Raw genomic sequence first — 19880 nt, forward strand, 5'->3', positions numbered from 1 at the left:
TTAGCATCTAATAACAAAACTTAATAATACAAAATAATATTCCAGTACTTAGATCACAGAGAAATGATCTTGTAGATATTTATTCATAATTAATATTTGTTTATTGTTAATAACATTTGCGAAGGAGACAGGTTTTCTGCAAGCTTCCCACGCTACGCACTTTACAATGAAATTAGACATAACAAAATAAAAGAAACCTTTCATGCATTATTCATTAATCCATTTTCAGGATCACCACTAATGATCTGATCCCCTCTCATTTACATTTACAGCATTTATCAGACGCCCTTAACCAGAGCGACTTACAACCAGTAGTTACAGGGACAGTCCCCCCCTGGAGCAACTTGGGGTTAAGTGTCTTGCTCAAGGACACAATGGTAGTTAGTGGGGTTTGTACCTGGGTCTTCCGGTTCATAGGTGAGTGTGTTACCCACTAGGCTACTACCACCCCTCTCACGTAACCAGCATCTGTTAAAGAACAATAGATTTTAAAGTTGATTAATATTTTTGTTGAACAAATATGATGAGAGGTTCTCAAGTTGGCATTGGAATAATGGTGAGTGAACGTTGGCTTTAAACCGGCATGATGCTTTTTAAAAAAATTGTTGTTCTATAAAATGGTTGGTAGAACTTCTGTTGTTCCCATTTTTTTCTGTGAAAGGTTTCTTCACCTCCACCCAGGCCAGAAATGCTATTGTGTCCCCATGTTCATCTGTCATTTTGGCTCGACTGGCAGTGGCTCCAAACGAATGTACATCTCTGACCAGCGAGGTTTTGTCAGGTCTCCTGAGTCGTTGCGCACCTCTCCTCTGATCTGTCGTTCGGCCTTTCTCCCTTCTCCTCTGTCCAGTTCAAGACCGTTCCAGTGCTGGGCTCCTGTGTCACGGTGACACAATGGAAGCACTGTATTTTTCCTCGGCGCTTTGTCCCCCTGCGCCCAGAGCTTCACAATGCAGCTGTTATACAGCAGGAGAGGCAGACAGAGGCTCAGTCAGGTGGCGGTTCTGACCACTAAATTAATGTGCTCACTTGAAGGAGGATATTAAATTGAATTTTTTTTTTTATTAAAACACAGCTGGAGAGGGTGAAATAAAGGGTGTTACACATGGTCAGCTGTTCAAACCGAGCTTTAGTATTTTTTTACATTTTGAAAAGTATTATTTGGACCAAACAACTTAAAAGTTAACTTACCATAATAATGTGATAATAAACATATCATGTAAAGGAACATGCTACCACGTTACATGTTTTAAGATGATGTTATTCTGAAATAAATACATGTAGTAGTGTAGCAAACTACACTACATACATAGTTTCAGTATGGATTTCAACTCTATCCAACTCAATGTCAACTCAATATTATTACTTCACTGTTCAGCTGCTGTCTGTCAGCACATTTAAACCCCTGTGCATCAAGATGACAATGTTGCCTTTTCCCTGATAGGATCCGTCCTCAGCTGGCCCGGGAGAAGATAGAGGGATGTCACATCTGCACATTTGTGACCCCTGGGGAGCCCCAGGTCATCCTGGGAAAAGACAAGGCCTTCACGTACGATTACGTCTTCGACATGGACTCTCAGCAGGACGCCATCTATGCCAACTGTACAGAGAAGCTGATCGAAGGCTGCTTTGAAGGCTATAACGCTACCATCTTCGCTTACGGCCAGGTGAGGTGCATTTTTAGACTCAACACAGTCCTAGATTTATTGGCGAATGTTTGAGGCGGTTAGATCACCACTGAGGGCCGTGGCGCCGCACAGGCTCGGGCCTCCGCCTCTTGCAGCTGACTCGGCCGCATCGTGCACGTAGACAGGCCTGCCGGCCTCTGGCGCCGTCCCCGTCACATCCCGCTGTTCATTTTCACCTCCCCTCCCATCCACCCGTCAGGCTACAGACTCTCCCGGCTTCCTCCTCCACTCCCCCTTCTCTCCACACCCGAACCGGGCAGTTGCCATAACGACCGAGCTAGTGTCTGCGCAGTTCTTTCAGCAGGCTGCAATTACAGTGTTCAGCACGGAGCTGGTGAGTGCAGCGGCGGGCTCTGGCCTGCTTTAGCCCTGCTGACCTATATCCTGAGATCTGCCCCGCTTTCGCCGTCAGACACTCGCCAGCGGCAGCTCATCCCGCCCTGCACGCTAATCCATCTTTATTCCAGCCTCGCTGGCTGATCTGGCTGTTTCAGTCAGAAATATTGTGATTTCATTTCGACTGAGGTATTCATGACCATGAATGTTGACATTGATAAGTAATTGCATATTGTAAGTCAATGTTTAAGTCAATATGGCGATAAACCTGATTACATGTTTGTTAAGAAGGTGGTGAAATCATATTGGTAACAAACCTTAATAAACAAGCTGTAATTAGACAATGTTAGTTGCTCTGAATTACAGCCATCAAATGAAATGTGAGGCAAAATTCACTCTTTTAGAAGCCTTTGATGGAACGCATCTCAAAATTCGGAACTGGTAAAGTGCGTTTAATTCCTGTCTGGTAACATGCAGAGTTATACCATCTTTGAAAAAATGTGTAAATGTTGGACAGTTTGCTGTTCCTGAACTCTGCCACCTTTGTTGTTTCCTACAGACCGGTTCGGGGAAGACTTATACCATGGGCACAGGCTTTGATGTGAGCATCGAAGATGATGAGCTGGGCATCATCCCGCGAGCAGTCAGTCACCTCTTCAAGGGCATTGAGCAGAGGTGCCAGGCAGCCACAGAACAGGGCCGACCTGTACCCGAGTTCAAGATCAACGCTCAGTTCCTGGAGGTACTGCAGCGCTCGGGGTCTCTGCTTTGAATTGTTTGTAATGACGCTGTAATGATAATTGGAAATAAATATTTTTTGCATGTATTAAACAAATATAAATAAATTGACAACTGAAATAGATGCATGTTAGTAATTAATGAACCCTAGCTGTAACTGGCTTATTATTATTCAGCTTCATGGTCGTCTGAACTTGGATCCGAGTGTTGTGTGTCGTGACAGTCATACATATGGAACCACCATTTCCATCAGGGGCACTTTAATTGTGATGAGTGTGCAAATGTGAACTTGGTAACATAGAATACAAGGTTTATTGATTTTATATATATTTTATATGTATTGAAACCAGTTAAAATGTTAGCGCATCAGTGTCCCCTAGAAATAAGCCTATATAATCAACATATTATTAACATATATTAATCTACCTAGTGTGAAAACAGCATTATTTTGGATTTGTACACCTTTATGTTTATCAGAGCCATTTAAGGCTTCATCACAAATTTAGACACCTGCTATATTGGCAGCAGAGCGGGCAGTATTTCTTGTCCTGTTGGTTTTGACTGGATGGCGTAATTGGCGGCGCTGAGCACTGTACTCTACACGGTCACCCAGTGCGACTTCCACGAAAGGTCCCCTGGGTCCACAGCTCTATTTCTGGGGTATGAGTGTTATTTATTGCACCCTTTCACCTCCGGCCTTGCTTCTCTCATTCCTAAATTAACCTCTGACTGGTGTCATCCTCAGCTGTTGACTCAGGAGTAAGGTTTGTGGGTGGGTGGGGATGGGGGGTTACACCTATAGATTTGGAGACTTGTTGTAAAGATGATATTTTTTTGTACCTTTTAAAAAAAAGTTAACTCTGCACACTGTGTGTGTGTGTGTCTTTGTGTGTATTGTGTTGCGGTATAGCTGTATAATGAGGAGGTGCTGGATCTCTTCGACACAACCCGTGATATGGAAGCCAGGAAGCAGAAATCCCACATTAAAATACACGAGGACGCCAGTGGAGGCATCTATACTGTGGGAGTGACGACACGGACTGTATCGTCTGAAGCAGAGGTGTGTGTTTTTCTGCTCTGCCTGGAAATGTACACACAAACATGATCACAGAAAGCATGAGTGTGTGTATGTGTGTTTCAGATGATGCAGTGTCTGAAGTTGGGGGCTCTGTCCCGCACCACTGCCAGCACGCAGATGAACGTCCAGAGCTCACGCTCCCACGCCATTTTCACCATCCACCTGTGCCAAGTGCGCGTCTGTGCCAACGACAATGTGTGTGCCCATCTGAATTTCGGCAGAATTCCACTGATTGCTTTGTTGATGAGACAGTATGTTTGTGGTGACGTCTGAAGAAGAAGCACATACCTGTTGTACATTTCTGTTGTGTAGCAAGATGACGTGACGGACAACCGACTGGCTAATGGCTCCTCTGAAATGGAGGAATTTGAGACCTTGACAGCAAAGTTTCACTTTGTGGACCTGGCTGGTTCTGAACGTCTGAAAAGAACTGGAGCAACAGGAGACAGAGCCAAAGAGGGCATTTCCATCAACTGTGGACTGGTGAGGCCCACATGCCACATCAGATGCAGCATCTTCATTAACATTTCCAGCAGCCTTATATCATAATAAATATAATCAGCATATCAAACTATATACACATCGTGGCTTGTAGAGAAGTAATCTGCAGGAAGACAGTGTGAATATGTCACTGCACAGGTCCTCTCGGATTGTACAATACATGTCGATTTATTCTTGCCATACAGAGCTTCACTGCAATCACATTGTCTCTATGGCCATCTAGTGGCCATTATTGGTATTGAACTGATATTTCAGTGAAATTGTGCTCTAAGGGGTAGGCCACTAATACATTTTCTTGCTGTTTCTTTGGTAAGCTGGCATTGGGAAATGTCATCAGTGCCTTGGGTGACCGGAGCAAGAGATCAACCCATGTGCCTTACAGGGATTCCAAACTCACTCGCCTCCTGCAGGACTCTCTGGGGGGTAACAGGTCTGTGTGCAGTACACAAAATGTTAAATCTTGTAATTCTGATCAGAAGAACATCAAATTACTGTAACTTGTGAGGAGCAAAACACAAACACCTTTCCTTTATCTCCATTTTCAGCCAAACAATGATGATTGCTTGCATCAGCCCATCAGACCGTGATTTCATGGAGACGCTCAACACACTGAAGTATGCCAACAGAGCAAGGAACATCAAGAACAAGGTGATGGTGAACCAGGACAAAGCCAGCCAGCAGATCAGCGCGCTGAGAACAGAGATCGCTCGCCTGCAGATAGAGCTGATGGAGTACAGAACGGTTGGTGGGGGTAGTAAAAAGGTAGTATATGCGAACTGAAGGGTGTGGGGCTGTGGTTTGGGAGTGTGACTTTGTGAGACTGGATGTGTTTATGGCATCTTTACATTTGATCAGTGGGAATTAATATTCATTATACATTCATTAGCCATTATACAGTAATTTTAGTTTGATTATGAGACGTCCCAAGATGTCGTCTGTACTTCAGCATCACAATTTTGTCATTTTCAGCATATAAAATAGCAATTTTTATAATAAATCTATAATTTGCATCATACCAGCATTATTTCATTAAAGTGCAGATATATCACATCATTTAGTGATGTAGTTTAGTGTAGTGATGGTACTCCCCAGCTTCCAGCGATTGCTTGTCCTGGGGCAGGCCACGCCCCTTCCTGATCCCCCACACCTTTTTCTCCATGCCTGCACCAGTGTTCTGGGTCCGGTCTTGTTTGTCTGCCATTGTCACTGTGTGTGTGTGTGTGTGTGTGTGTGTGTGAGACATGACAATTTAGGCCTCGTTTATTTATTTGTGGCATCTATGGTAAAAAAATATTTTAATTGTCCTTTTTGTAACCAGGGGAAGCGCATTGTGGGTGAGGACGGTATGGAGAGCATCAGCGACATGTTCCACGAGAACTCCATGCTGCAGACGGAGAACACCAACCTGCGTGTGCGTGTGAAGGCCATGCAGGAGACCATCAATGCCCAGCGGGCACGTCTCACACAGCTACTGAGCGACCAGGCCAACCAGACACTCGCCAGAGCTGGTATGACTTTAGTGGGGTTTTTTACATTTTTTTTTTATTTGCTCTGTAACAGCTTACATTGACTGCATAATCCTGCTGTTTGACAGGAGAGGGGAGTGAGGAGATTGGGAACATGATTCAAAACTACATAAAGGAAATCGAGGAGCTCAGGTAAAATCCTGCTGAAATGAGAGAAATACTTTGGATCGCGAGTGGGTGGGATTGTAGGCTGCCAATGATGTGAAGAATGTGAAGAAGCAGCTTCAAACCCCAGAACACTGTAAAATTCCAGCTGATGCCTCAGGCTACTGTTGGTTCTGTGTAATATATAACTATATATCACAAAATATTGCCTAAATCATCTTTTATGATGCTTAACCTGTGTAAAACCACCTGCACCCCACTTTATAAATGAAATCACATGACTTTGTGTATTAAGCAACAAATGGTAACACATGTTTTTGTGTATCTGAGTTTTTAGCATGATTCTTAAATTCTGTTGCTTCAGGAAGTACACCATGGTGTGCTCACTGCAGTTTAATTTAATATAAGCCATAAAACTCTATTTAAGCACCCAAGTTTAACCTTTCAATTGCTCTAAGAAAGAATTTTGGGTGACCTTTTTATTTTTTATTGAATGCTACTTCTGACATTATTCTGCAATTATTTCACTCATACTTGAATTTTATTTTGTAATCTAAATCAGAATGTATAAAGAGCTATATTAGTCAAATAATGTGGAAATAATCAAGAATCGAACAGATTAGAAAGAAAGTAATCGTTAGATGCATAAATGCATTGTAAAAATAATTGCTAGATTAATCTTTTAGATCTTGCTCAGGGACACAATCGTTGTAAGTGGGGTTTAAACCTGTGACTTTATGGTCTTCTGGTTCAAAGATGAGTGTATTACCGACTAGGCTTTTTTTTACATCCCCTTCTGTCTTTTTCACTTACAGAGCGAAGCTGCTTGAGAGTGAGGCTGTGAATGAGAACTTGAGGAAGAATCTGTCGCGTGCCTCAAACCGATCCTCTTTCTATGGTGGAACCAGTGCATTCTCTCCTGCCTTGCTGGGGCCAGAACCCGACAAAGAGACATCTGACATCATCGAGCTGGCCAAGAAAGACCTAGAGAAGCTAAAGAAGAAGGAAAAGAAGAAAAAGAGGAGGTAAATGAGAGCAAATTCTGAGGGTTGAGGTTTTTGGGCAAATTCAGATTTCCTTTCCTTTTTACATTACTTTTAGTTTACCTTTACACCTTGCTTTTACTTTCACATTACTGTCACCCTACTTTCACTTCACTTAACTTTCACTTTTATTTCACTTTAATTTCACTTCATGCTACTTTCACTTTTATTTCACTTAACTTTCACTTTTATTTCACTTTAATTTCACTTCATGCTACTTTCACTTTTATTTCACTTAACTTTCACTTTTATTTCACTTTAATTTCACTTCATGCTACTTTCACTTTTATTTCACTGAATTTTACTTTCACTTTAATTTCACTGAATTTTTTCTGTCTGTCTTGGTGCTCCTTCCCCTCTCCACTCTCATCCTTTCACACATTCCCTTGGATGAAGGCTTCAGCAGCTGCAGGATGAGAGGAGAGAGGAGGAGATGGAGGTGGAAGTGGAGGATGTCAGGTTTGTTTTGAGCTTTCGCAGTACCTCCTCCAAAGCTTGCACCTCACCTCCATAGCTAGATCTTCTTTGGTTTTTGCCAGGTAGTTGCCAAACCAGGAGCAAAGTCTGCTAACACTCTGACCACATTAGCATCACCTATACTACCCATCATCATGCAGATAATTTGCAATTACTGTAAAAAGCACCATTCGTGTGTATATTTTTTATACACTCTTGTCATTGGCTTTTTATTATTTTGGAACATTTTTCAGCAGTTTATTTTTCAGATGACCAGTCATCTGATTGACTCCATCGGTCTGAGAGGGTGCATCTGCAATGTTGATCTGAGTGTGTATAGTAATGGCTTCTGTACCAAGAAGCCATGTCAGGTTCCTAGACATTCCCACAGGCCTGTTACTGTAATTAGAAGAATCCACCCTCTCCATGGTTTAGTTGTGTTGTGTGGTCTGGTAACTACCTACTCACAAGATTGGATTTTTCAGTTTCATTTTGCAACTTGGCTGTAACCTGTTCTCAAATCTTTATTTTCACATGAACTTTTAACACCACCAACATAATGTGTTCAGAATGTCCTATATGACTTGATCTTTTGTGTCCACTGGAGAAAAAAAAATCTATTATAAAGGAAAAATGTAAACATTGATAATCAGGAATATAATCAGATACTTTCCGGTAAAGGAGGGACATTTTTGTTCATGCCGCTCAATTGGACACAAACATTCTGTTAGATTCTGATTTCTTTGCTTCCCATGCAGTTACTTTTGGATCCATCTGTATCCTGCAGTTCTGCTTTGGTTCATTTGGAGCACGCATGGTTCTGTATTCGTAATTCACATCCTTTGTTTTTCAGTCTGGTGAAGGAAGAAGTCCCAGACAATGAGCAAGAAAAAGGGTCTGAGAAGGAGCAGCTGGAGCCTCCCAATGATGAGACTGAGATGGTAGGTTTGAGAGACTCCTCGTTTTACTGGTTTTAAGTGGCAAAGATAACTTCCTAGTCCAGACTCATAAGTCATTCCAGCAGGAGCAGCAGGAGGCCAGTGACCACGAGGAGGGGGAGGAAGAGGAGGAGGAGGAAGAAGATGAGGAGATGGATGCTGAGGAGAGCTCTGATGACTCTGACTCTGAACTGGATGAGAAGGGTAGCTGGAATTTATCAATGCTTTTTTAATGAGTTCAAAACCCCTAAACCTCTCTAAGTGGGTCCAGGCCCTATTCCATGTTTTTTATGTAGTTACTTGATTAATAAGTAATAATGTTGTCAATGAAAAGTACAGAAGAGCTAAGCCATGTAGTTTTAATTCATGTGTTTTGTTTGGGGGGGGGCACCATAGAGAACTTCCAGGCAGATCTGGCCAACATCACCTGTGAGATTGCCATCAAGCAGAAACTGATAGACGAGCTAGAGAATAGCCAGCGGCGTCTTCATACGCTCAAACAGCAGTACGAACAGAAGCTGATGATGCTGCAGTGCAAGATCAGAGACACTCAGCTGGAGAGAGATCGGGTCCTGCACAACATGGGTACGCACCCTTTTCACCCTTTATTAATCCACATCAGGTACAACAGATACACTACCTCACACAGTAGAGATGAAATAATATGAATTATTGTAGCAATGACATGGCTGCATAAGTGCGAAAGAGCCCATTCATGAAATGGGAGCAGGGCTGCTGCAGAGCTCCATGTTGACCCAAACATGACCAAGATTTTTACCCTAAGCAGAGATCCAGAATATTAATTTGCCTATGTTTGCTGCAATAGTTCTAAATAAAACCCATACCACCTGCTGCCTTTTAGGCATTTCGTATTTGTCATACATGGAATGGATGACATGAAAGCACCAAACTTCTTAAATACAACATGACAAATCTTGCTTTATGTACTCCAACATGGTTTTAGAATTGTGTGCATGAAGGTCCTTGTAAGAGGAAACAAAACCAATTTTTTACATAAATACTGAATTCCATTTGTAAAAGTAACCTTTCTTTGTACAAGTCTGGATCTAAAGAAACAGCACATTTTTGTCTGTTTTGTCTCTAGTATTTTTGGGTCAGATTCACAAGATGGTGATTACCAGATATGCAATTAACATCATAATGCATTATTGCTGGTCATGAAAGCCAGAGCTCATAATTTGTCAAAACTTGGTGCATATGTGGCTATGTATCTGAAGGGTGATGCCTTTAATGTGTCTGATCACATATGTTATTTGAATTGTGTTTGAAGAGCCAAATAGAAAACATGTTAAACTCTCCATTTGTGTCTCCCAGGCTCAGTGGAGACGTGCACAGAGGAGAAGGCGAAAAAGATCAAAGCCGAGTATGAGAAGAAGCTCACCATTATGAATAAGGAGCTGCAGAAGCTACAAGCTGCTCAGAAGGAGCACGCCAGGCTACTGAAGAACCAGTCCCAGTACGAGAAACAGCTGAAGAAGCTCCAGCAGGAAGTAGCCGAGATGAAGAAAATCAAGGTATCAGGGATAAGGACTTTAAATCCACGGTGGTGGACATTTTTATCAATGAGTGGTGCTATTTGTTGTTAATGTTGTTGAAATGGTCCTATGTTTGCATCTCTGTTCCAGGTCCTAGGTACCCCATGTTTCCCTGAAATAACAGTTGCGCATCTATAGTTGAGTCCTGTTGTAACCCTTCTAACAGGTCCGGCTCATGAGGCAGATGAAGGAGCAGCAGGAGAAGAACAGGATGACTGAGTCTCGTAGGAACCGAGAGATCGCCACCTTGAAGAAGGACCAGAGGAAGCAGGAGGTGAGGTCCCAGCATGCTGTACTGAAACCAGTGGGGGGGTCAGGATTCAGGCAGCAATGGGGTAACTATTGATGTTTCTTAACCCAAGATTGCACATTGAACTGCAGCAATGAGTTCAGATAAGTTCACAGATCAAATCACCAACAGATGACTCCAAATGACTTTTCATCATTTTAATTATCGAATCTATTGTGGTAGACAAGGCAAATGTGGATCAAATGAACAAATGAGCAAATATCAAATTATACATTTTGATTGTCATTGTGATACACAGCACATGGTGTAAACAATGAAATGTGTCTGAGGTGCTGGTGGCACCGCAGTGGCACCTTGGAGAATCTGGATTCAAACCAGCAACCTTCTGATTACGGTGCCGCTTCCTTACCGCTAGGCCACCACTGCCCCGTTTCCTTTATTTAATTTACTCTCTCTTCTTATCTCAGCATCAGCTGAAATTGCTGGAGGCACAGAAGCGGCAGCAGGAGCTGATACTTCGCAGGAAAACGGAAGAGGTAACAACACACCTCTGCTTTCCTTTAAATTTAATATTCAGTACAATTTATTTGTATTTTTTTATTACAATAACAGAATGGTCTGTGCTACTGATGGGCTTGCATGTCCACTTTATTCAAATCTAAGTGTGATAATAATAATGGACTTATTGATTATTTATTATAATTGACTCTCTGAATCTGCATGTCAGGTGACAGCATTAAGGAGGCAGATGAGGCCAGTTTCAGGGAAGATTAACCGGAAGGTCAGCGTCCAGGACGCACAACAGGACACTTTGCACCGTGGCACTGCATCACGCACTCTCTCTGGACCTGCATCCAATGGAACAAGGTACTAAACTACCACTGTTTCCACAGTGTAGCAGTGTTACTTAAAAACACATTACATTTAGTTACTTCTTTCAAAAAATACCTGAGTTACAGCATTATAAATGTAACTAATTAACAGGGAAAGTAACTTAATATGTTCAAATATGTCAAAATGTGGAGGACGTGGCTCCATCACCATTAGTGGATCTCACGTTAACCTGCAGTGGGGAAGTTTGTGTTAGCACCCGCACAACTCTGCCTCCAGTTGGCTTTTACCATGAAGTTTATCTCAACTTTGCCCAATCATCATCAATTATGTGGTTGTCTCAACAAAGACAAGAACAACGTGAGAAATAACACGCCGCATGTTGGTGTTACATTTTTTCCAGTAATTTTGGTTATTCCCATCGTGATGATCTGAGGAAAGTAGCAGTAATACAGTATGTGATCCATGACCTTCTGCTTATTTTGTTGTACAGGTTGTACCACCACCGGATGAGGGGGGTATACCCTACCAGAATGGCTCGGGCCAAGTGGCAGACCCTTGAGCGCCGTATCTCTGACATCATAATGCAGCGCATGACCATTTCTAATATGGAAGCTGATATGAACCGACTGTTAAAGGTAGCCCTTGTTGTCTTTGTTTGTGTATATTTTTGGTGAACTTAAGTAACTTGGACTCATTGTTGCTCTGTGCGACCCACAGCAACGTGAGGAAATAACAAAGCGCCGGGAGAAGGTCACCAGGAAGAGGGACAGACTGGCATCTGAAGGGATTGATGCAGACAAGGCCGTGCAGAACCTGAGTGAGGAACTGGAATCTCTGGTGGCCAATATTGACTACATCAACGACAGCATTGCAGACTGCCAGGCCAACATCATGCAGATGGAGGAGGCAAAGGTAGGTGTGGGAAACAAAAGCTGCTACCGCTTTCTCAGGTTGGTCGTGTAGCATATAGACTATTCCAGACTATTCCATGATCACGTTGGGATCATGTGATCTTTATAGGGGCAGTGGTGGCCTAGCGGTTAAGGAAGCGGCCCTGTAATCAGAAGGTTGCCGGTTCGAATTCCGACTCGCCAAGTTACCACTGAGATGCCACTGAGCAAAGTAGCGTCCCCACACACTGCTCCCCGGGCGCCTGTCATGGCTGCCCACTCCTCACTCAGGGTGATGTGTTAAATGCTGAAGACAAATTTCACTGTGTGCACCGTGTGCTGTGCTGCTGTGTATCACATGTGACAGATGGAAAATGCAGTATTTTTTAACAAGTTGTTCAATTAGTGGATCCTGTTATGTTGTTTTATATTTGAACCAATACAATAGAACCATTTATTACAATATCACAACAAAAGAGGAACAGTCAAACACAGGTTCAGTAAATTTTGGATATTTTGAAAATATGACATAAAATGTTATGATGATCTGTCTAATGTGGATGGGTGCAACAAATAAGTATCTGTTTTTCCTGTTAATTCACTCAAATTTGTGGCTTTGTGGGTGTTTATGACTGTAGGAAGAAGGAGACACTGTGGATGTTTCAGCCGTGATCAGCTCCTGCACTCTGTCTGAGTCTCGATTCTTGTTGGATCACTTTATGTCAATGGCCATCAACAAGGTTTTAAATAATTACTGCCTTCTCCTTCACTCGTGTAAAGACTTTTTTTTTCATTTGTTTGGCATCATGCTCCGCATTTTTTTCACCAGGGCTTACAGGCAGCTCAAAAGGAGTCCCAGATCAAGGTGATGGAGGGCCGTCTGAAGCAGATCGAGATTAACAGTGCCACCCAGAACCAGCTTCTTTTCCACATGCTGAAGGAGAAGGCAGAGTTTAACCCTGAACTGGATGCCTTGCTTGGGAATGCCCTGCAAGGTACGGAATCCATACTTAAGCAGGGGGCCACCCACAACTATTAGACCCAATAAGCAGCTCAGCACCTGAGCCTCTCTCTGCCAGAATATCAATATTCTGATTTGGCGCCGTGGTTCGAATCCCAGCGGTGACATAGTGGGGAAGGTTGCCAGTTCGCATCCTGAGCTGCCATGGTTCCCCCGAGGTTCCACTGAGCAAAGCACCGTCCCAGCACACTGCTCCCAGAGTGCTTTTCATGGCTGCCCACTCCTCACCAAGGATGATGGGTTAAATGCAGAGGACACATTTGATGTTGTGTGCACTGTGTGCTGTGCTTGCTGTGCATCATATTGACAAAAACTTCCCTTCACTTTCACTTTCTGAAATATGATTAAAAACCTGTTCAACTCAGTCTCTATTCATGATACAACCATGATACAGTAGAATAACATTTAAAAACATGCATATGTCTGCATAATGAAGCTCTCTCAATTAGACGGACAAAGTAATAGACAACATGATGTGGATTATGTCAGTGGGAGTTTAAAATTGTACTGCGGCCAGCCAGCAGGGGTGCTAGAGTTCACTGCAGTGGCCATGCTTTTTCAATCTTTGGTCAAAATAGATGCTGGATTGAACATTTGAGAACTAGCAGGCAGTTATTGCAAGCCCTCCAAACACCTCTGGGCTTGCAAAACTATTTAAATTAGCCATTTGTTTACCGTGTTGATCCAGTAGTTGCAAGACTACCTTAAAGCATTTCACTGCATATCATACCATGTATGGCTGTGTATGTGACAAATAAAAATTGAATTTGTGAGAAAGGTTTGTAATACAAAACAATTTAAATAATAAAACAATTTGAAGAAAAGGTAAAATAATTAACATGGATAATGAATGTGTGCTGCATTTGTGTTTACTTCTTCCTAGTGGGGGCATAATAATTGAGAAGCACTGGTCTAGACCATGGTGTGCAGTATAACGTGAAGCCACCATTAAAATAAGCTGTTATTATCTGAATGAAAAGGTCTTGGCTTAAAAAAATATGTATTTCTTTCAACCAGTTTCACCAGCATCTATTAGATGCTGTTGTCTGTAGTAGAGCACTTGTGTTTGTGCCTTCTTGTTTTCTTTTTTTATTTATCTTTTGGTTTGTTCAGAGGGAATGTCTTTTTGATTTGTGTGTTGCTGTTTTTTGTCCCTTCTGTCCCCTGTTGGCCTGAATTGAAACAGAGCTAGGTAACATGCCCTTGGGTAAGTATCAGACGTCAGACTCCACCCCTCCTGTACCCTGCACTCAGTGTTTGGTGCGCCTCCTGCCTTTTCCTCCTGACTAACTGAAGATGAATTATAATATGATGATCTGGTGCATGAGGTGCTGCGCTGTAAATGCTACCTCCATGTGCCTGCCACCTTTTCCAACCCCCCCGTGATAATGTAACCCCCTCCCACCCACCCAAACTCATGCTGCCGCAGCCAGGTTTTAAGCAGCATTAATATGTACTTAATATATATGTTCCTAGTGCAATGGAGTGACTGGTTTAATGTAGGCCAAATGTAATTTCGGTCTCAGAGACCCTTCTCCTCATCAGTGGTTTTGTGGCGACCTTGAAGGGAAAACAGCATGCTGCTGCTTAGCTGACATTTGCTTTTCCTCTCAATTAATGGCAGGCTGCACACAGCTTCTCTGAAATTGATTTACTTACCACAGATATACATGAATAATATATTGTAGGGTTATTACATGAAACCACACCTCCGTTTACCTCCTTTCTAAATGTTATTTCATACCCTTAAGTTATGGTAGTAGTGAGATGAATCAGTAAAGTCTTCGTTCCCCTGTGGTCCTGATACAGAGAACGGCGATGAAAGCAGCAGCGATGAATCCACCCAGAGTCCGGCTACAGATGGGACGTAAGCATCTTTCTCTCCGCTCACCACCAGTCTGAAATAAACACCATTTTACAGTTGGTTATGATGGGTATCACGTAAAACATCTCTTTTTTTTTACAGCACTTTGGCCTCTGACCTCATGAAGCTTTGTGGAGAGAGTAAACCCCGGAACAAGGTACCGCACACGGTTCTGTTCAGTTTACTGAACATTCATTTTAATTGTCTCAACAGTCTTTCAGAATCAAAGGTTAAAATTTAATAATATTACATTTCAATCAAACATGGCTTGTGTAATCTGTAGTGATGCAAGCATGGGCATATATTATGTTTTCAACCATCAATAAGGTGTAAAAGGGAATAAGGGATGATATGGTGATCTACTGACGGACTGGTCGGTTGGTTGAAACAAAATCCTGGTCTGGATTTTTTTATGTCCAGGCTCGGAGAAGAACCACCACACAAATGGAGCTCCTGTATGCGAACAACTGTGACCCCTCTCTCGACACATCAACTGGAGACTTCTCCGCCTCTCTCCATCCAATGGCTGAGACCCCAGAAGGGGCTGGAGACATTGAATATGTTGGCTCCTCAGGCAGGGACAGGGACCACATGAATCCTCCAACTGGCTTGTCCTCTAAACTGGGTAGCATGTAAGTCTGGGCCTGCTCTAGCAATGCATCCGCTGTTCCTGCATGACATTACTGTCGCCTCTTCCCTTTATGTTCACTTTTTTTCACCTGCTTCCCCCCTCCCGTATAGTATCCTCGATAGCAGTAAAGACAGCTTTGCTCCTTACAAGGTTTTTTTTAAAGTAAACGGGCATGTTGGCATGGCAAAGGACTCCTTCATGCTCTTTTAAGAATGTAGGTGGTCTGGATTTCACACATAGAAACAAGTTGCTTTTTTATTCTCTACCTTCTGGCCTCCCTCATTGAGGTTCTGTGCTACTGTGTTACATTAAGCTTTCTTGTGGAGGAAACTTTAGGGTCAGACTTTACAGCAGTGGTGCAGTTAATATTTGTGTTTAAACATGGACATCGTCAGTGTGTTTGGATGCAGCATCAGGTAAAAGGTGTGTGTGCATTTGTGTGGGCGTCTGTGTGTAAGTGTGTGTGTGTTCCACCTTTTATTTAAGTGTTGTTGTTTTTCATGTGTTTCAGTTTTATGTTTGGGTTTCTGTTTCTGCTTCTCATGGCTATCGGAACATAAAACATGTCAGCTCTGGCGCCAGACCTCCTTCAGGGGCAGAAAAGAGAGTTCCAGAACCATCCCCCCTAACTCGCCGGAAGACCTATGACAAGGGAGCAGCAGTGGCCGACAGGGTTAAAGAAATCAAACAGTAAGCCCTGGTAGCCCAACAACCGGCCCTCTGAGACCTTCTGCTGACATCCTGTGTAATATTGCTTTTAATCACAATTATTGACGGATTTGGCAAACCGTCTGTTTTAATCAAATGTGAAATTTTCGCTAAAGAGTTAGCATCGAAGGCATTCTGCACGGAGTCTGGATGAGGAGATTGTGCCCCCACGGACTCGTCCCCCCCACCCCCGCTTTCGGAAAAGCATGCTGTCTCACTAAATCAATCACAAAATCTGCCTGGTTTGATGATCGTCTTCCAAGTCTTACACTGAATGTCACAGATATGACATGCCTTCAGACACAGGCTGTACACTCATCTTCACTGGACATTCAGTGTTGACTCTGTCCCTTCCATTTTTACTCCCAGACCAGACATTTGTGTAAACACTAACTCTGTGTTTCTCTTGAGCCTGCAAAATGGACACCACCAGAGCAGGCGCCTGTGGTGAAGGGAAACATGGCTGACGCAGCTTGCCTTTTTCACTCATCTCCGATCAAAATTTAGTGTGAGACCCTTTGGTTCCATCCCCTGGTGCATGATATTTTAGACACCTGAGAAGTGCTCTGGAAAGCAATTTAATAATTCATTTAAACATTAAAAGAAGAATTATGAAGACCAAAAGGTGGATCATTAGAAATCATCTGTTTTCTAATAATTCTAGGTGTGAAGGTGAACAGTTGTGAGACATTACCTCACCTCCTATTAGTATTGCTCTGGGCATAAAAATGTCATAATATCATAATATAATATAAATTTACCATAAGAAGACATACTTGAAGGTATTTTCATTTAGGGCCCCTTTTAATTTTTATGTAACATGATGCTTGAACAATAAGTTGTTTGAATTGAAAATGCAGTTGCATTAAAGTAAATGGGAACTATTTTAATAAAGGAGTGATACACAACATAAATGTAAAATATTGCATTTACATTTTCACTGTCTACCACTGAAGGTGAATGGGCATTTAAAAGAAAATAAAGGGCGAAAAAAAGCAAATGTTGCTGGTACACCTGAAGGCAGTCATCTTGCTTTTCCAGAACCAGAATATGATTTTCTTTTCTTCATAGCTCAACGCTCATTAATTCAGAGGCTGCATGTGTTTGATTTGAACTGACCTCTTTTCATGCCTTTCCGTAAACCTACACACATGAATGCACTGGACGTGGAAGTCCGAACAAATCAGCATCAGTTTTTAGGCATGTTTTAAAGGCTAAAGTGTGTGTGTGTGTGTGTGTGTGTTTATGTGTATACGTGTATGAGATGTCTGAATGTATCCATTTTCAGTCTGGTCAGTTTAAACCTCCAGTTTTGCCTCCAACCTACAGCGGCTCCTGTAGCCGCTGCCTTTGTGAAGCCTGCTTTAGTGATCAAAGGTTTATAGATTTTAGGTTTACATACTAAACTGGATACTTTAAGGTGGGGATGTGGGGTTTGTATGGTCTCATTTCAGTTGATTTCGTTGCATGTAGCTGCATAGCTCTGCATGAATCAAACTCATGCATGTCATTCAGTGTAGGGCCGTGTCTGCTTGTGTATGTGTGATTTTGTTGGATGATGATATATGTGTAAGGCATGCTTTAACAAATACCTAGATGGATATTTTGTTCCTACGCCACTATATACTTGATATGTATCTGTGTGTGTGTGTGTGTGTGTGTTTTTATTTTAGAGGTGTAATAAGCCCTGTCCCAGTCTCTAAGAGCAGTCGTGCAGGCACTCTGCAGTGTGTTCATGTTGCAGAAGGACACACTAAAGCCGTCCTGTGTGTGGACTCTACCGACGACCTTCTGTTCACTGGCTCCAAAGGTCAGACTTCTGTCCATTGGCAGTGGTCTGCATGCACATCTGTCATAGATTATGTTTTCATTTATAGCTTTAACAAAGTTTCTTGGCCTCTATATTTACAAGATATTTGTAATTCCACACAGACCGAACCTGTAAGGTGTGGAATCTGGTTACTGGCCAGGAAATCATGTCTCTGGGTGGACACCCAAACAACGTGGTGTCTGTTCGCTACAGCTCTAGTCTGGTCTTCACTGTCTCTACATCATATGTGAAGGTCTGGGACATTCGCGAATCGGCCAAGTGCATCCGTACTCTCACGTGAGTGACATGCAGCCATATTGAAATGTTTCTTTGGAAGAACAGTATAGCCTAAAGATGCACAACTCATAATCCGTCTCAGGTCTTCTGGTCAGGTGACAACAAGTGATATCTGTGCTGCTGGCACCAACCGAACTGTCACCATCCCATCTGGAGAAAACCAGATTAACCAAATTGCTCTCAATCCTGTGGGCTCGGTTTTATACGCTGCAGCTGGGAACTCTGTCAGAATGTGGGACCTCAGGAGGTAAAAGTCTCACTAAACACACCCGCAGAACTAATATTCAAGTTTATTTGTAATTTGAAAGCCTAGTTCACACACAAGTGCTTGTTACACGTCATGATTTCACTCTGAATTGTTTCACCCATTTATCTCCTTAGGTTTGTATGCACAGGTAAACTCACTGGTCACATTGGGCCAGTTATGTGTCTGACAGTGGATCAGACTGGCAGTGGTCAGGACCTTGTCATCACAGGATCCAAAGATCACTACATCAAGGTGTGTATGTGTGTAAGCACACAGAATTAGACTGTATTAGTCTGTATTAGACTCGTGGTGTTGCTTTCTACAGATGTTTGATGTTACTGAGGGCTCTTTGGGAACCATCAGTCCCACTCACAACTTTGAGCCTCCACACTATGATGGTATTGAGTCCCTGGTGGTGCAGGGTGAATGTCTCTTCAGCGGCTCAAGGGACAATGGGATTAAGAAGTGGGACCTGTCCCGCAAAGACCTGCTGCAGGTAAGAGAGAGGGTGCATGTGGCTCTCCGAACTGTTACTGCAATATCACGTGGGTTTCATGATCGAGCAATTATGTTCATATATTTTTTCTCTGTGTAATGTAATAATGTAGTACATTCATGAAAGCTGCATTTAGTTTATAGAGATGGGGAAAGAAGGAGTTTTAGGGCCTTCGTGTAAAAAATGAAAAGCTGCCCGACTGAAGTATTTCAGGGGCAGTGGTGGCCTAGCGGTTAAGGAAGTGATGGGTTAAATGCAGAGGCCACATTTCACTGTGTGTATACATTTTACTCTTTCCCACACTTGTCTCTGTCATAGTTTTAAATATGCATTATAGTAAGCTTAAGATCAAGATTAATTCTAATATACTATGCACCATATAGTCACGTGTGGGTTTGACCCGGGACTGTGTTGTGCCCACAGCAGGTGCCCAACGCCCATCGTGACTGGGTGTGTGCACTGGGGGTGGTGCCAGGCTCCCCAACGCTGCTGAGTGGCTGCAGGGGGGGCGTCCTGAAGCTGTGGCGCACCGACACACTGGCGCCGCTGGGGGAGCTGAAGGGCCACGAAAGCCCCATCAATGGGATATCCACCAATAGCAGCCTGCTGTTCACTGCCTCTGAGTGAGTGGAGCTCCACCAACCAGATTGGGAAGAATGTATGATATCAAGTACACTGGACACAGTTTGAGACCAGTGTGAACATTTGAATGTGAATTTAGTTGTATTTTAATAATATTATTATTGAATAGAATTATAAGCCTTCAATCATATTTATAATTTGTTATCAGTTGATATAGCATATAAAAATGGCCTCTTTAAGGCATGGATGCGCAGTGTGCTTTGAATTGACATTAACACTTTGAGT

General features: G+C 42.7%; 1 protein-coding gene across 7 annotated transcripts in view; it reads left to right on the forward strand.

Moving 5' to 3' along the window:
• kif21a (kinesin family member 21A) overlaps positions 1-19880 on the forward strand; it is a 30127-nt gene that overhangs the window by 8935 nt on the left and 1312 nt on the right. Inside the window, exons 2-34 of one of the 7 annotated variants that reach the window (XM_028959063.1) lie at positions 1445-1667; positions 2584-2766; positions 3673-3822; positions 3904-4035; positions 4153-4323; positions 4656-4771; positions 4887-5082; positions 5660-5849; positions 5936-5999; positions 6788-6997; positions 7412-7474; positions 8325-8412; positions 8493-8613; positions 8806-8994; positions 9745-9944; positions 10132-10239; positions 10683-10751; positions 10943-11082; positions 11540-11684; positions 11767-11961; positions 12578-12679; positions 12769-12934; positions 14147-14167; positions 14770-14827; positions 14927-14981; positions 15245-15456; positions 16026-16145; positions 17837-17973; positions 18096-18270; positions 18353-18517; positions 18652-18769; positions 18843-19013; positions 19437-19636. In XM_028959063.1, the coding sequence (XP_028814896.1) occupies positions 1445-1667; positions 2584-2766; positions 3673-3822; positions 3904-4035; positions 4153-4323; positions 4656-4771; positions 4887-5082; positions 5660-5849; positions 5936-5999; positions 6788-6997; positions 7412-7474; positions 8325-8412; positions 8493-8613; positions 8806-8994; positions 9745-9944; positions 10132-10239; positions 10683-10751; positions 10943-11082; positions 11540-11684; positions 11767-11961; positions 12578-12679; positions 12769-12934; positions 14147-14167; positions 14770-14827; positions 14927-14981; positions 15245-15456; positions 16026-16145; positions 17837-17973; positions 18096-18270; positions 18353-18517; positions 18652-18769; positions 18843-19013; positions 19437-19636 (4653 nt within the window). The remainder of the gene's footprint in view (positions 1-1444; positions 1668-2583; positions 2767-3672; positions 3823-3903; positions 4036-4152; positions 4324-4655; positions 4772-4886; positions 5083-5659; positions 5850-5935; positions 6000-6787; positions 6998-7411; positions 7475-8324; positions 8413-8492; positions 8614-8805; positions 8995-9744; positions 9945-10131; positions 10240-10682; positions 10752-10942; positions 11083-11539; positions 11685-11766; positions 11962-12577; positions 12680-12768; positions 12935-14146; positions 14168-14769; positions 14828-14926; positions 14982-15244; positions 15457-16025; positions 16146-17836; positions 17974-18095; positions 18271-18352; positions 18518-18651; positions 18770-18842; positions 19014-19436; positions 19637-19880) is intronic. The other 6 variants (XM_028959065.1, XM_028959069.1, XM_028959066.1 and 3 more) reach the window with 6 other exon arrangements.

Source organism: Denticeps clupeoides, chromosome 17, assembly GCF_900700375.1.
Source record: "Denticeps clupeoides chromosome 17, fDenClu1.1, whole genome shotgun sequence".
NCBI classification, from domain to species: Eukaryota; Metazoa; Chordata; class Actinopteri; order Clupeiformes; family Denticipitidae; genus Denticeps; species Denticeps clupeoides.